General features: G+C 39.0%; 2 protein-coding genes across 10 annotated transcripts in view; one reads left to right on the top strand and one right to left on the bottom strand.

Annotated features, from left to right (window-relative positions):
• LOC133630273 (E3 ubiquitin/ISG15 ligase TRIM25-like) overlaps positions 1-4068 on the bottom strand; it is a 22011-nt gene extending 17943 nt beyond the window's left edge. Inside the window, exons 1-3 of one of the 7 annotated variants that reach the window (XM_062021756.1) lie at positions 3296-4068; positions 853-963; positions 1-474 (exon numbers count right to left, since the gene is read on the bottom strand). The exon at positions 1-474 is cut by the window's left edge and continues 127 nt beyond it. In XM_062021756.1, the coding sequence (XP_061877740.1) occupies positions 1-442 (442 nt within the window). In that variant the 5' untranslated portion in view covers positions 443-474; positions 853-963; positions 3296-4068. Of the gene's footprint in view, positions 475-852; positions 964-3291 lie in introns of all 7 variants that reach the window. The other 6 variants (XM_062021753.1, XM_062021759.1, XM_062021758.1 and 3 more) reach the window with 6 other exon arrangements.
• Positions 4069-11863: 7795 nt separating this feature from the next.
• Positions 11864-17500, top strand: part of LOC133630276 (procollagen C-endopeptidase enhancer 2-like) — a 24269-nt gene continuing 18632 nt past the window's right edge. For all 3 annotated transcript variants that reach the window (XM_062021762.1, XM_062021763.1, XM_062021764.1), the window contains exons 1-3: positions 11864-11952; positions 12017-12125; positions 17342-17500. The exon at positions 17342-17500 is cut by the window's right edge and continues 97 nt beyond it. In XM_062021762.1, coding sequence (XP_061877746.1) covers positions 11876-11952; positions 12017-12125; positions 17342-17500 — 345 coding nt within the window. In that variant the 5' untranslated portion in view covers positions 11864-11875. The remainder of the gene's footprint in view (positions 11953-12016; positions 12126-17341) is intronic.

Raw genomic sequence — 17500 nt, forward strand, 5'->3', positions numbered from 1 at the left:
CACACTTCAGGCACATCTTCACCGCCACGCCGTAGGCGCCTTCCTGCGTGTCGCCTTTTTCAGGAGAGGCGGCGGAGGAGGAGGAGGCGGCGGCGGGTGGCAGGCAGTAGTCGCACGGGACAAACCCTTTGGGGACCGTCCACGTCACGCACTCTTTGGCCGCCGCCGTTGCCGCCGCCGGCGTGCTGCTGGAGCGGAAGTCGTCGGCGATGTTGCCCAGCTTGAAGTTCCTCTGCAGGTCCATGCTGCTGCTGTGGCTGTAGCGGCACTCCGGGCAGCGGAAGCGGCTGCGCTCCGTCTCCTGCCGCAGCCGGTCCAGACACTTGCGACAGAAGTTGTGGCCGCACGGGAGCAGCAGGGGGTCGCGGTAGACGTCCAAGCACACCGGGCAGGTGAGCTCCTCCTGCAGGACGGTGGAGTGGACCTGGTGGCCTGACGCCATGTTGGGGGGGGGGGAGGGTGACACGTCAGCTGCTTGGAGAGAGAGAAGGCAGAGTTAGTAGCAAGATATTCTCATATTTGTCCATCCTCTTCCGCTTATCCGAGGTGGGGGCGCAGGGGAGGCAGCCTAAGCACTTGGCTTGGGATCCCGAGGCGTTCCCAGGCCAGCCGGGAGACACAGTCTACCCAACGTGTCCTGGGTCTTCCCCATGGCCTCCTACCGGTCGGAACGTGCCCTCAACACCCCCCTGGGGAGGCGTCCGGGTGGCATCCTGACCAGATGCCCGAACCACCTCAACTGGCTCCTCTCGTCACGACATAAATATATTTCTTCATGTCCACCTGTCAAACTATTTGATCCAATCACACAACACCAAACTCGTGAAGCAGGGTGGGGAGGAAGTGACTTACAGGTTGAGCTTGTTTTCTTGTCCGTAACTCAATTTACTGCCCACCCTGGTTCCTCTTTGGCGGACGGCACCGTGCGCAAATGACAGCCTTAAATAGGCACAGCAGCACCACCTGTTGTTGTAGAGTATGAAACACGGGTGCTCAGAGTGTGTAGATCGCACTAAGTGGAATCTCCCTGCCATAAGTTTTATTTTGAAATCGTTTTTATACTTGCAAATTCTGTTTTTAATTGCAGAAAATTTCTTTTTTTTTCTTTTTTTTTTAATAAGTCTTTGCTGTCGTCCAGCATTCTGTTTTTGTTTACTTTGTAGCCAGTTCACTTTTAGTTTCATCCTGCATAGCCTTCCCTAAGCTTCAATGCCTTTTTTTAGAGACACTCGCTTTTTACCTGCACACTGCCTCCCGCTGTTTCCATCTACACCGCAATTAGCTACCTGCTGCCACCTACTGATATGGAAGAGTATTACACGGTTACTCTGCCGAGCTCCAGACAGCACCGACACTCAACAACAACACAATTTGCAGACTAGAATTACTGCTTTGCAAAAAAATATTTTTAACCCAAACAGGTGAAATTAGATCATCTCCCACGGCACACCAGACTGTATCTCACGGCACACTAGTGTGCCACAGCACAGTGGTTGAAAAACACTGCTCTAGTTGTCCATAGCGTTTCTACTACTCCGAGCGACGTTTGTAAATTTTACAATATAACTAAAACAATTCTTACGGACTGTGTGATGTCTGTAGGAGTGTTTTCATGCATATTTCTACGTGCTATTAGGCTCGCACTCATGTGCCGCGGCACAGTGGTTGAAAAACACTGTTCTAGTTGTCCATAGCGTTTCTACTACTCCGAGCGACGTTTGTAAGTTTTACAATATAACTAAAACAATTCTTACGGACTGTGTGATGTCTGTAGGAGTGTTTTCATGCATATTTCCACGTGTTATTAGAGTCGCACTAGTGTGCCGCGGCACACTGGTTGAAAAACACTGTTCTAGTGGTCCATAGCGTTTCTACTACTCCGAGCGACGTTTGTAAGTTTTACAATATAACTAAAACAATTCTTACGGACTGTGTGATGTCTGTAGGAGTGTTTTCATGCATATTTCCACGCGCTATTAGACTCGCACTAGTGTGCCGCGGCACAGTGGTTGAAAAACACTGCTCTAGTTGTCCATAACGTTTCTACTACAACGACGTTTGTAAGTTTTACAATATAACTAAAACAATTCTTACGGACTGTGTGATGTCTGTAGGAGTGTTTTCATGCATATTTCCACGTGCTATTAGGCTCGCACTAGTGTGCCACAGCACAGTGGTTGAAAAACACTGTTCCAGTTGTCCATAGCGTTTCTACTACTCCGAGCGACGTTTGTAAGTTTTACAATATAACTAAAACAATTCTTACGGACTGCGTAATGTCTGTAGGAGTGTTTTCATGCATATTTCTACGCGTTACAAGGCTCGCACTAGTGTGCCGCAGCACAGTGGTTGAAAAACACTGTTCTAGTTGTCCATAGCGTTTCTACTACTCCGAGCGACGTTTGTAAGTTTCACAATATAACTAAAACAATTCTTACGGACTGTGTGATGTCTGTAGGAGTGTTTTCATGCATATTTCTACGCGTTATTAGGCTCGCACTAGTGTGCCGCAGCACAGTGGTTGAAAAACACTGCTCTAGTTGTCCATAGCGTTTCTACTACTCCCAGCGACGTTTGTAAGTTTTACAATATAACTAAAACAATTCTTACGGACTGTGTGATGTCTGTAGGAGTGTTTTCATGCATATTTCCACGTGCTATTAGGCTCGCACTAGTGTGCCGCGGCACAGTGGTTGAAAAACACTGCTCTAGTTGTCCATAGCGTTTCTACTACTCCGAGCGACGTTTGTAAGTTTTACAATATAACTAAAACAATTCTTACGGACTGTGTGATGTCTGTAGGAGTGTTTTCATGCATATTTCCACGTGCTATTAGGCTCGCACTAGTGTGCCGCGGCACAGTGGTTGAAAAACACTGCTCTAGTTGTCCATAGCGTTTCTACTACTCCCAGCGACGTTTGTAAGTTTTAAAATATAACTAAAACAATTCTTACGGACTGTGTGATGTCTGTGGGAGTGTTTTCATGCATATTTCTACGCGCTATTAGGCTCGCACTAGAGTGCCGCGGCACAGTGGTTGAAAAACGCTGAACTAAACTAACCCATTTGCTTTCTATCCAACACATTTATGACCAATATGGGAGCTATGATGTTCAAAAGGTAAATTTTCTAGAATAAAGGTCACACATTTCTATATTGTCTTAATGGATCATTCAAGACAAAAGCGATTTTATTACTTCATAAATTCTGATCAAAGGTTTTAAGTATAATTGGAAAGTTTTCCCAAAGTCTTTGCTAGCAATTTGCTTTGAGCTATTTTGCGTGACGTACCTACTTTCGGTCCCAGTCCTGCGATCCACTTGCAAAGAAGGTCCAAGGTCCGGCTTTGATTTTGACACAACCGGAAGCGGAAGTGCTTTTATGCTGGTTAGCCGCGAGCTAGCTGATTAGCAACACTATAGTAAGCTGCCTCCTCCGAGGGGATGATCTTCTTTAGGCTTTAAGGCTTACTCACTTCGATGACGGCGTTCCCCGCCACAATAAAAACAAAAAACAAGAGTTTGGTTGTGCCTGAGATGAAGATAAAGATCAACGTACAAGCCCGAAGCCGCGGCGCACCTGCCCGTCAATGTACATAATACCGGCTTTTTTTCTTTTTTTTAAAACAAACCAAACAAAACAAAAAAAAGGTGGTCCCACGGCTTGTTGTTGTTGTATTGTTCCAGGCTTGGCTTCTTTCTCGACCTTTCCACGCCGGACACAACACCTGTGAGTCTGCACAATCACAGAAGTAACAGGAAGCAGGTGGATGCGGGCGAGATGCCTTCACGGCGCCTCGGACTCCCCGCCGCGCACGTATACTAACGTATGGGATTGAGACGTTCAGGGAACTACGGAACCTCCGCAGACGTGCGTGGGGGAAAAAAATCCGTTAAATGACAATCGAATCAGCCGGGGCAAATAAACACATAAGAGGACGAGCTAAAATGGCGTTTTTATCATTTTAGACTGCGAATATGACAAATAAGTTATGAGTAATAATATAATAAAAATAAAATAATATAATATTACTACTGTGATCAAGCTCACCGACGGTCGTTGGGCCAAAGAAGTTCCAATCAATGTGGAAACTCCAACCTCCTTTTTCCGCTCATGACGTAAAAAGTTCGATGTCACGATGACGTCACTGACCCCCTTTGTGGAGATAAAGCGCCTTTCAACTTACCCTTGTACTCTTTGTTTCGCCTCTCTTAGTGTGTCCTTTTAATGATAGCGCTTTAATGATTTCTCCTTCACTATCCACGACTCTATAGTTACTTAAATATTGGCAAATTGAATTATTTATTGGGTTCGGTGACGAGCGCGGTGATGTAATGTCACATTGCCACCACTAGAGAGTGGCAAAGTTTTTAAAATAAGAAAAATAAACGTGGCTCAGTGTATGTTTTTGGCCGAAAAGCAATAACTAGATCTAAAAAAAAATAAAAACAGTTTGATGGGTCATTTTATATGTCATACAATGAAGATAAAAATCACCATTTACCAGAAAGGAAAACAACTGACCAAAACAGATTTTATTTCGTTATTCCGACGCCGGAACCGGAAGTTAAAATTTAAAGGCATCCGCGGACTGACCTGTCGGGCAAAAACAATGTGGTGTTATATCTTGCGTCAGAAAGAGGAAATATACAGTATAACACATATCATATATCCATATCTTGTTACATGTTAATGCAGGATACAACACCAAATTTATATTTGAAAAAAAAAGGCAACTTCCGGTTCCGGTGACGAGATATTAAAAAAAAATCGGTTTGGGCTCGTTTGTTTCGTTTCTGCTTAAATGAAATAAAAGATTAAAAAAAATAAATCCGTTTTTATTCTAGTTCTGTACGACACTTAAAAGGAAAAACGCTTTGTTTTTCCATACTATTGTTTTGTGTTTCAAAATAAAATTCAAGCAAACGTAACCTTTTTTTTGTTGTACAATTCGCAATAATGGGGGAAAACATGTAATGATCAAAACATACACTGGCCAAACTTACCCTCGTTGTACGTTCGCTTCAGTTTGGTCGCCACCCTGATAGGATGTGAACATGAACCTGTCAGAAAAAGTTAATATTGTAACGACCTGCTGAAGTTGATGTGTTCTTGAGTGAGTGATATTCGGAATCCCCACTGTTCTAAACGTAGCACGCCTGTAGGTTGCCGAAAGGAGGAGTGAGGATGGACGTGCGTGTGGAAGGAACGAGATAAGTTGAGCTGTGTTAGTGTAGGTTACTCAATAAAAGTTTAAAAATAGCGTGAGACTTGGTGTGCACTTCTTCTGGACGCTACAAAAGTATCGATAGATTCACAATTCAATGAACTTCAATACGCTATCAATTTGTGTTTTACGAGGGGGCCTGAAAGCAGCACTAAGTAATGCGGAAGTCACTGCTATTATTGACTATAACAATTCATATTAACATTGTATTTGATGCCTCATATTGATTTCGGGAAAAAAATGGAGTAACAAATTGTCACCCCAAATAAAATACAAAGTATCTTATTCGAAGTACAAAGGAACTAGCGGTAGAAATGGATGGATGGACGTCAAAATATTTCATGATTTTTACCCCTGCAAGTAATATTTTGCCAACTCCATACAAGATGTTCCTCTAGAATAATGCATTTTCGATAGTCCTTTCTCCAAATTGTTTTGGACTGAACTTTCATTTATTCTGTCTCGTACTTGCCATACATTTATTGCGTAAAAAAATAAATAAATACAATGTTACAACATTGTATTTATAATTTAAAAACAATATTTTTTAATACACTGTAGCACTTTGAGGTTGTTTGCTCAATTTAAAGTGCTTTTTACAAATACAATATATTATTATTAAGAGTTGGAGAATGCAATAGAACTGTAAATGCCACATTCATAAATCCAGTGTTGTCATGTGTAATGAGTCTTATTCTGCGTTGTGTATTTAAAAAATAATAAAAGACACTTCACCACTTCAAAAAAAATCTTAAAACAACACAACATTATTGGGTTAACTTTCAAAGTATCTAGGAACGTTTAGGAAGAATATTTACAATATGAAGAACTATTACCTTCCACTCAAAGAGTCCGAAGGAAGAGGAAGTAATTAACCGAAAAAAAACAGCAAAGACACTTCCGCATCGGACATCCGGTTCTTCAAAATAAAAGGGATACTTCAAAATAAAATATAACACCCTGTCTAATTCATAATATAGCGCAACATCACACTATTACACATGCATAGAAAAATATATATATATATATAAAAAAAACATTTACAACTCATTAGTAATGACAAAGGAAAACAAAAAAGGCCCTCTTGATTTCCCACGTTGTAAAAAAAATGTATATATATATATATATATATATATATATATATATATATATATATATATATATATATATATAATATATATATATATATAAACGATCACTATCAGAGAAAATATATTTGTATCACTTCCTGTCATTCTACGTCGCTATGCCTTCTGGGTAATGTAGTTTAAAAACATTTACTCCCATATGTATTTAACATGTATTCATCCAGGGTAAGATAACAAGAACATATTTTTCTGTTCAATGCTGATTTAGCAGCATTGACATCAACGTTCCCGCTAAGGTGCGCGCCTGTGCAATTGCGCACTGCTCAAGCGTCCTCTGCGCACGGCAAATCTATGCCACGCACAAAATCGAGTAAAAAAATAAGCGCCTAACAATTTTCGACACACGGACACGACAGAGAGAACAGTTTTCGTCATCACTGCTCAAATATTGTAACGTCTGTCGAGACGCTTTGAGGACATGAATTCCATCCATCACTTTACTGAGCAAAACTCTTTATTGTCGGCCATAAACACATCACCAAAACATTAGTAAAAAAAAATGATATCTAGCAAAAGTGGTAATTTTCTGCCGTACAAACCAGACCAAAAGCAACTTTGTTATATCAACAGCAGCCGCTCGCTCTTTCTCACTGGCGCCAACACATGCACATATGGCACTTAGCCAGTGATGCGTTTACAGCCACACAAAAAGTGGGACAAGTCCAACACCACACATAAAGTGTCATTCCAGGTGGTTACACTATGATTTACCAATCAAACGTGTGCTTATTCTAGTGTCGTTTATTAGGAATCTTCATTTATAAATATTAATCATGAAATGCTGTTAGTATATTAAATACTAATAATAAAAAAAAAATTCAAACAGGAAGTTGCAGGAATGTACACATGATCCTTGCTTGCATTGCATTGTGCAACATGTGGATGTTTTAATGGGAACTAAATGCAATGTCTGGAAGGGGTACAAACTATTTCCAAAGCAGGACCTCCACCCAGACAAACAATACAAGTACACAGTTGATGAAAAACAATATTTGTTGTTATTGTCATTGTAAGTGGGCCTAAACACTTATATTAGAAATGGAAATGACTGCTGTCATTTGATTATAATGTACGCCGCCTTCCGCCCGACTGCAGCTGAGATAGGCTCCAGCGACCCCGAAAGGGACAAGCGGTAGAAAATGGCTGGATGGATGGAGATGTAAGTTGTTATTTAGTGAGGTTTGGGACAGGTGTGCTGCTGGTGTAGCCACAGTGTGCACGTGTGATGTTGCTCACATGGCCTACACTCAATGCTCAGGGACTTTTTGCCTTTGCTCACACACATGAACAATTAGATCAGGGGTCAGCAACCTTTTTGAAAGCAAGAGCTACTTCTTGGGTAGTGATTAATGCGAAGGGCTACCAGTTTGATACACACTTCAATAAATTGCCAGAAATAGCCAATTTGCAAAATTTACCTTTAACTCTATGTTATTATTAATAATTAATGATATTTACACTTAATTGAACGGTTTAAAGAGGAGAAAACACGAAAAAAAATGACAATTAAATTTTGAAACATAGTTTATCTTCAATTTCGACTCTTTAAAATTCAAAATTCAACCGAAAAAAAGAAGAGAAAAACTAGCTAATTCGAATCTTTTTGAAAAAATTAAAAAAAAGAATTTATGGAACATCATTAGTAATTTTTTCCTGATTAATATTAATTTTACAATTTTGATGACATGTTTTAAATAGGTTAAAATCCAATCTGCACTTTGTTAGAGTATATAACAAATTGGACCAAGCTATATTTCTAACAAAGACAAATCATTATTTCTTCTAGGTTTTCCAGAACAAAAATTTTAAATAAATTCAAAAGACTTTGAAATAAGATTTAAATTTGATTCTACAGATTTTCTAGATTTGCCAGAATATTTTTTTGGAATTTTAATCATAATAAGTTTGAAGAAATATTTCACAAATATTCTTTGTCGAAAAAACAGAAGCTAAAATGAAGAATTAAATTAAAATGTATTTATTATTCTTTACCATAAAAACATAAATTGACTTGAACATTGATTTAAATTGTCAGGAAAGAAGAGGAAGGAATTTAAAAGGTAAAAAGGTATATGTGTTTAAAAATCCTAAAATCATTTTTAAGGTTGTATTTTTTCTCTAAAATTGTCTTTCTGAAAGTTATAAGAAGCAAAGTAAAACAATTAATGCATTTATTTAAACAAGTGAAGACCAAGTCTTTAAAATATTTTCTTGGATTTTCAAATTCTATTTGAGTTTTGTCTCTCTTAGAATTAAAAATGTCGAGACCAGCTTGCTAGTAAATAAATAAAATTTGTCGAAAAAACAGAAGCTAAAATGAAGAATTAAATTAAAATTGATTTATTATTCTTTACAATAAAAACAATTAATTGACTTGAACATTGATTTAAATTGTCAGGAAAGAAGAGGAAAGAATTTAAAAGGTAAAAAGGTATATGTGTTTAAAAATCCTAAAATCATTTTTAAGGTTGTATTTTTTCTCTAAAATTGTCTTTCTGAAAGTTATAAGAAGCAAAGTAAAAAAAATAATGAATTTATTTAAACAAGTGAAGACCAAGTCTTTAAAATATTTTCTTGGATTTTCAAATTCTATTTGAGTTTTGTCTCTCTTAGAATTAAAAATGTCAGGCAAAGCGAGACCAGCTTGCTAGTAAATAAATAACATTTAAAAAATAGAGGCAGCTCACTGGTAAGTGCTGCTATTTGAGCTATTTTTAGAACAGGCCAGCGGGCTACTCATCTGGTCCTTACGGGCTACCTGGTGCCCGCGGGCACCGCGTTGGTGACCCCTGAATTAGAGGGAACATTGATTGACATGTTAGAGTTGTTGAAGTGTGATGATAATGTTAAACACAGTTGTGGAAGGGGCGTGGTCCACGCCTTCCCTGCGGGCAGGGTGTGTGCAGGTGCCGGCCGTGAAGCAGCAGACAGGTGAGTGGATATCTCAGCTGGAACCAGTTATCTAATCACCTGTTCCTTTATTAGCAGCGTCGGAGACCATGAGGGGAGGCATTGACTGTGTGGGAGGAGCCAAAGACTGCTGAGAAGCAACAGAGACTTTCTAAGGGGAAAACCGAATAAAAAGACTATTGTAACTTCGCATCAGAGGGGTGTGTCGTGATACTGTTGGTCCAAAACAGGGGTCACCAACGCGGTGCCCGCGGGCACCAGGTAGCCCGTAAGGACCAGATGAGTAGCCCGCTGGCCTGTTCTAAAAATAGCTCAAATAGCAGCACTTACCAGTGAGCTGCCTCTATTTTTTAAATTGTATTTATTTACTAGCAAGCTGGTCTCGACATTTTTAATTCTAAGAGAGACAAAACTCAAATAGAATTTGATCTGTTGTAAAAAATAGCTCAAATAGCAGCACTTACCAGTGAGCTGCCTCTATTTTTTAAATGTTATTTATTTACTAGCAAGCTGGTCTCGCTTTGCCTGACATTTTTAATTCTAAGAGAGACAAAACTCAAATAGAATTTGATCTGTTGTAAAAAAATAGCTCAAATAGCAGCACTTACCAGTGAGCTGCCTCTATTTTTTAAATGTTATTTATTTACTAGCAAGCTGGTCTCGCTTTGCCCGACATTTTTAATTCTAAGAGAGACAAAACTCAAATAGAATTTGAAAATCCAAGAAAATATTTTAAAGACTTGGTCTTCACTTGTTTAAATAAATTCATTTATTTTTTTACTTTGCTTCTTATAACTTTCAGAAAAACAATTTTAGAGAAAAAATACAACCTTAAAAATGATTTTAGGATTTTTAAACACATATACCTTTTTACCTTTTAAGTTCCTTCCTCTTCTTTCCTGACAATTTAAATCAATGTTCAAGTCAATTAATTGTTTTTATTGTAAAGAATAATAAATCAATTTTAATTTAATTCTTCATTTTAGCTTCTGTTTTTTCGACAAATTTTATTTATTTACTAGCAAGCTGGTCTCGCTTTGCTCGACATTTTTAATTCTAAGAGAGACAAAACTCAAATATAATTTGAAAATCCAAGAAAATATTTTAAAGACTTGGTCTTCACTTGTTTAAATAAATTCATTATTTTTTTTACTTTTCTTCTTATAACTTTCAGAAAGACAATTTTAGAGAAAAAATACAACCTTAAAAATGATTTTAGGATTTTTAAACACATATACATTTTTACCTTTTAAGTTCCTTCCTCTTCTTTCCTGACAATTTAAATCAATGTTCAAGTCAATTAATTGTTTTTATTGTAAAGAATAATAAATCAATTTTAATTTAATTCTTCATTTTAGCTTCTGTTTTTTCGACAAATTGTATTTATTTACTAGCAAGCTGGTCTCGCTTTGCTCGACATTTTTAATTCTAAGAGAGACAAAACTCAAATATAATTTGAAAATCCAAGAAAATATTTTAAAGACTTGGTCTTCACTTGTTTAAATAAATTCATTATTTTTTTTACTTTTCTTCTTATAACTTTCAGAAAGACAATTTTAGAAAAAAAATACAACCTTAAAAATGATTTTAGGATTTTTAAACACATATACATTTTTACCTTTTAAGTTCCTTCCTCTTCTTTCCTGACAATTTAAATCAATGTTCAAGTCAACTAATTGTTTTTATCGTAAAGAATAATAAATCAATTTTAATTTAATTCTTCATTTTAGCTTCTGTTTTTTCGACAAATTTTATTTATTTACTAGCAAGCTGGTCTCGCTTTGCTCGACATTTTTAATTCTAAGAGAGACAAAACTCAAATAGAATTTGAAAATCCAAGAAAAGAATATTTGTCAAATATTTCTTCAAATTTATTATGATTAAAATTCAAAAAAATTATTCTGGCAAATCTAGAAAATCTGTAGAATCAAATTTGAATCTTATTTCAAAGTCTTTTGAATTTATTTTAAAAAAAAATTTCTGGAAAATCTAGAAGAAATAATGATTTGTCTTTGTTAGAAATATAGCTTGGTCCAATTTGTTATATATTCTAACAAAGTGCAGATTGGATTTTAACCTATTTAAAACATGTCATTAAAATCCTAAAATTAATCTTAATCAGGAAAAATTACTAATAATGTTTTTTTAATTTTTTCAAAAAGATTCGAATTTGCTAGTTTTTCGGTAGACTTTTGAATTTTAAAGAGTCGAAATTGAAGATAAACTATGTTTCAAAATTCAATTGTCATTTTTTTTGTGTTTTCTCCTCTTTTAAACCGTTCAATTAAGTGTAAATATCATTAATTATTAATAATAACATAGAGTTAAAGGTAAATTGAGCAAATTGGCTATTTCTGGCAATTTATTGAAGTGTGCATCAAACTGGTAGCCCTTCGCATGAATCACTACCCAAGAAGTAGCTCTTGCTTTCAAAAAGGTTGCTGACCCCTGATCCAAAAGAACCCCGGGGTTAAGAAGACGGTGTTTAAAAGTAGGGCTGGGGAGGAGCCTGCTGAGCGTCCCTCCCCCCAGAACAAAACCTGCATTCATGTCCCGCAGACGGCACTCTGGCGCGGCACTCCAGCCCACAATGAGCGCCGCTTCCCGTGCATTCCGTCTGCTGCTCGCTTTCCTGCTGGCGTGCGTGTGTGCACAGTCGCAGCACAGGTACACTAGCCTCACTTTGGACGCTTTATTCTGAAACTTTTTCCAACACTCTTCCTGCTTCTAGACCGTCTTTCACGTGCGGGGGAAACTTCACGGGCGAGTCCGGAATCATCGGGAGCCAAGGGTACCCGGGAGTTTACCCCCCCAACACCAAATGTGTGTGGAGGATCACAGTGAGTGCCTTTTCACCACCTGCTGTTGCCACTAATTATTAGTAATAATATCAGTAAATATGCTGTAATAACCATCACTTAATGTACGGCCACTTGAATTATTCTTACTCACTACGCCTTCTATCAGGGATGTCACAATTCAGGAGTTAACTCCTGTGATTAATCACAACATTTTTTTGCATGAATCCCACTTAGATTAATCATGCAGTGACCCGTACACGCTCTTTTACCTTAACCACCTGTGTCAAACTCTGCCACTTCATTTTACGTGGCCCGCCACATTTTTCAACGGGGCCAGACACATTATTGAAAATGGCCCGCCTCGTCATTTAATGTGGTCGTGCACTTTTTTAAATTGGCCCGCTACTTCAATTAAGGTGGCCCATCGAGTCGTTCGATGTGGTCAGCAACATCGTTTGGTATGGTTTGCGACGTCATTAAAAGTGGCCTGCCACATTGGGTCTTCCACGTCATTTAAATTGGTCTTCCACATTTAAATTGGCCTGCCGCATCATTAAAAGTGGCCTGCCACATAATTAAATGTGGCCTGCCACATTGGGTCTTCCACATCATTTAAATTGGTCTTCCACATTTAATTTGGCATGCCGCATTATTAAAAGTGGCCTGCCACATTGGGTCTTCCACATCATTTAAATTGGTCTCCTACATTTAAATTGGCCTGCGACGTTGTTAAAAGTGGCCTGCCACATTGGGTCTTCCACGTCATTTAAATTGGTCTTCCACATTTAAATTGGCCTGCCACATTGGGTCTTCCGCGTCATTTAAATTGGTTTTCCACATTTAAATTGGCCTGCCGCATCACTAAAAGAGGCCTGCCACATCATTAAATGTGGCCTGCCACATTGGGTCTTCCACATCATTTAAATTGGTCTTCCACATTTAAATTGGCCTGCCACATCATTAAATGTGGCCTGCCACATTGGGTCTTCCACATCATTTAAATTGGTCTTCCACATTTAAATTGGCCTGCCACATTGGGTCTTCCACATCATTTAAATTGGTCTTCCACATTTAAATCGGCCTGCCGCATCATTAAAAGTGGCCTGCCACATCATTAAATGTGGCCTTCCACATCATTAAATGTGGCCTGCCACATCATTAAAAGTGGCCTGCCACATAGGGTCTTCCACATCATTTAAATTGGTCTCCCACATTTAAATGTGGCCTGCCACGTCATTAAATGTGGCCTGCAACATTGGGTCTTCAACATCATTTAAATTGGTCTTCCACATTTAAATTGGCCTGCCGCATCACTAAAAGAGGCCTGCCACATTGGGTCTTCCACGTCATTTAAATTGGTCTTCCACATTTAATTTGGCCTGCCACATCATTAAAATTGGCCTGCCACATTGGGTCTTCCACATCATTTAAATTGGTCTTCCACATTTAAAGTGGCCTGCCACATTGGGTCTTCCGCGTCATTTAAATTGGTCTTCCACATTTAAATTGGCCTGCCGCATCACTAAAAGAGGCCTGCCACATCATTAAATGTGGCCTGCCACATCATTAAAAGTGGCCTGCCACATTGGGTCTTCCACGTCATTTAAATTGGTCTTCCACATTTAAAGTGGCCTGCCACGTCATTGAAAGTACCAGACTCATCATTTAAAATGGCCCAGCCATATCATTCAAAGTGGTCTTCCACATCATTTAAAGTGACCCGCCACATCATTTAAATTGGCCAGCTAAATCATTAGCAGGGGCCCACCACATCATTCAATGTGGTCGGCAACATCGTTTTATATGGATTGTGACGTCATTAAAATTGGCCTGCAACATTGGGTCTTCCACATCATTTAAATTGGTCTCCCACATTTAAATTGGCCTGCCGCATCATTAAATTTGGCCTGCCACATTGGGTCTTCCATGCCATTTTAAAATGGTCTTCCACATTTAAATTAGCCTGCCGCATCATTAAATTTGGCCTGCTGCATCATTAAACGTGGCCTGCTGCATCATTAAATGTGGCCTGCCGCGTCATTGAAAGTGCCAGACTCATCATTTAAAGTGGCCCAGCCAGTTCATTAAAGGTGGTCTTCCACACCATTTAACATGGTCTTACACATCATTTAATAGAGCCTGCCACATTATTAAATGTGGCCTGCCACGTTATTAAATGTGGCCTGCCGCATCATTAAATTGGCCTGCCACGTCATTAACTGTGGCCCACCATGTCATTCAATGTGGTCTTCCACATCATTTAAAGTGGCCTGCGTCATCATTAAAATTGGCACGCCACGTCATTTAAAGTGGCTAGCCACTTCATTAACGTTGGCCCACCATGTGGTCTTCTACTCCATTTAAAGTGTCCTTCCATTTCATTTAATGGTATCTTCCAATATAAAGTGGCCTGCAACATCATTAAAAGTGACCAACCTCATCATTTAAAATGGCCATCCAGTTCATTCAAAGTGGTCTTCCACATCATTTATAGTGGCCTGCCACGTCATTTAATACGACTAGCCATTTCATTAACCGTGGCCCACCATGCCATTCAATGTGGTCTTCCACATCATTTAAAGTGGCCTGCAACATCATTAAAAGTGACCGACCTCATCATTTAAAATAGCCTGCCAGTTCATTCAACGTGGTCTTCCACATCATTTATTGTGGCCTGCCACATCATTTAATACGACTAGCCATTTCATTAACAGCGGCCCACCATGCCATTCAATGTGGTCTTCCACATCATTTAAATTGGCCTGCAACATAATTAAAAGTGACCAACCTCATCTTTTAAATTAGCCTGCAAGATCATTCAAAGTGGTCTTCCACATCATTTAAAGTGGCCTGCCAAATTACTAAATGTGGCCTGCCTCATCATTTAAAGTGGCCCACCATGTCATTTAAAGCGGCTAGTCATTTCATTAATTGTGGCCCACCATGACATTCAATGTGGTCTTCCACATCATTTAAGGTGGCCTGCCACATTATTAAATCTGCCCTGCAACATCATTAAAAGTGACCAACCTCATCTTTTAAATTAGCCTGCAAGATCATTCAAAGTGGTCTTCCGCATCATTTGAAGTGGCTTTCCACATCAATTAATGTGGCCTGCCAAATTAATAAATGTGGCCTGCCTCATCATTTAAAGTGGCCCACCATGTCATTTCAAGCGGCTAGTCATTTCATTAATTGTGGCCCACCATGACATTCAATGTGGTCTTCCACATCATTTAAGGTGGCCTGCCACTTTATTAAATCTGCCCTGCAACATCATTAAAAGTGACCAACCTCATCTTTTAAATTAGCCTGCAAGATCATTCAAAGTGGTCTTCCGCATCATTTAAAGTGGTCTTCCACATCATTTAAAGTGGCCTGCCAAATTACTAAATGTGGCCTGCCTCATCATTTAAAGTGGCCCACCATGTCATTTAAAGCGGCTAGTCATTTCATTAACTGTGGCCCACCATGACATTCAATGTGATCTTCCACATCATTTAAATTGGCCTGCCACGTTATTAAATCTGCCCTGCAACATTATTAAATCTGCCCTGCAACATCATTAAGTGACCAACCTCATCTTTTAAATTAGCCTACAAGATCATTCAAAGTGGTCTTCCGCATCATTTAATGTGGCCTTCCACATCATTTAAAGTGGCCTGCCAAATTAATAAATGTGGCCTGCCTCATCATTTAAAGTGGCCCACCATGTCATTTCAAGCGGCTAGTCATTTCATTAACCGTGGCCCACCATGACATTCAATGTGGTCTTCCACATCATTTAAGGTGGCCTGCCACATTATTAAATCTTCCCTGCAACATCATTAAAAGTGACCAACCTCATCTTTTAAATTAGCCTGCAAGATCATTCAAAGTGGTCTTCCGCATCATTTGAAGTGGCTTTCCACATCAATTAATGTGGCCTGCCACATCAATTAATGTGGCCTGCCTCATCATTTAAAGTGGCCCACCATGTCATTTCAAGCGGCTAGTCGTTTCATTAACCGTGGCCCACCATGACATTCAATGTGGTCTTCCACATCATTTAACGTGGCCTGCCACATTATTAAAATGTGGCCTGCCTCATTTAAAGTGGCCCACCATGTCATTTAAAGTGGCTAGCCACTTTATTAACTGTGGCCCACCATGTCATTCATTGTAGTCTTCCATGTCATTTAATGTGGCCTGCCTCGTCATTTAAAGTGGCCCACCATGTCATTTCATGCGGCTAGTCATTTCATTAACTGTGGCCCACCATGACATTCAATGTGGTCTTCCACATCATTTAATGTGGCCTGCCACATTATTAAATGTGGCCTGCCTCATTTAATGTGGCCGACCATGTCATTTAAATTGGCTAGCCACTTTATTAACGGTGGCCCACCATGTCATTCATTGTAGTCTTCCATGTCATTTAACGTGGCCTGCCTCGTCACTTAAAGTGGTGTCTTGACGATCACTCCAGCAGCACTGAGAGCTGACTCAGCCAAACTACCTCTGGGTAATGTTGACATTTTCAGTGCCTAACAGGAAATGGAGGAAAAAAAAACTCTCCAATGTAAGTCAAGTAAGGCTCCGCTTTTCCAAAAATGCGTTAGCTTGATGCTAATTTACATTGGCTTTGCTTGTGACATGCTACTGGTTAGCTTTGGCCATTTCAACACCTCCAAAAGTGTTCATGAAAACTCCAACTAAGATGCACGTTACAATAAAACTTTGAAAAAGACCTAAATATGTTTAAAAGTGTGCAGCTCCAGTCAGTAAATAGTTTTACTAAAAAGCTTTTTTTTTTTTTAAATTGTGCTGTTTAACAATGAACTTTTTTAAAATCAGAATAGTAATTGTTTTATGATTAATTACAGGTTATTACTAACTTGCATGGTTTTAATTCACTTCAAAAAAGACTCCAATGTGTGCACACAAATGCATTTTCTTTGTCGGAATGTCACACAAACATTTTCTTTTACATGTTTTACTTGAACATTTAAATTTGTTTGATGAAAAGTCTGATTTAAAGTTTTGTCTGGGAGGTTTTTAATGCATGTAAACACGTCATTGACTGTGATTAATCATGATTAATCACAATTCAAAAGTGTCATAATCAGATTTGAAAAGTGAATCAAAAAGGTTTAAAAATTAATAACAAGTTTTGTCTTTTTTTCTTTTTTTTTTTTAGCCTTTTTGCACGATGACAAAACAATAATCTGACGTTTTCAAAATAAAAGCTTGTCACAATACCTGCTGCCCCGCAGGTCCCGGAAGGGAAGGTGGTGGTGCTGTCCTTCCGCTTCCTGGACCTGGAGAGCGACCGCCTGTGTCGCTACGACTACGTGGACGTGTACAGCGGCCACGCCAGCGGTCAGCGGCTGGGCCGCTTCTGTGGCACCTTCAAGCCCGGCGCGCTGGTTTCC

Source organism: Entelurus aequoreus, linkage group LG15 (genome assembly GCF_033978785.1).
Source record: "Entelurus aequoreus isolate RoL-2023_Sb linkage group LG15, RoL_Eaeq_v1.1, whole genome shotgun sequence".
Taxonomy (NCBI): Eukaryota; Metazoa; Chordata; class Actinopteri; order Syngnathiformes; family Syngnathidae; genus Entelurus; species Entelurus aequoreus.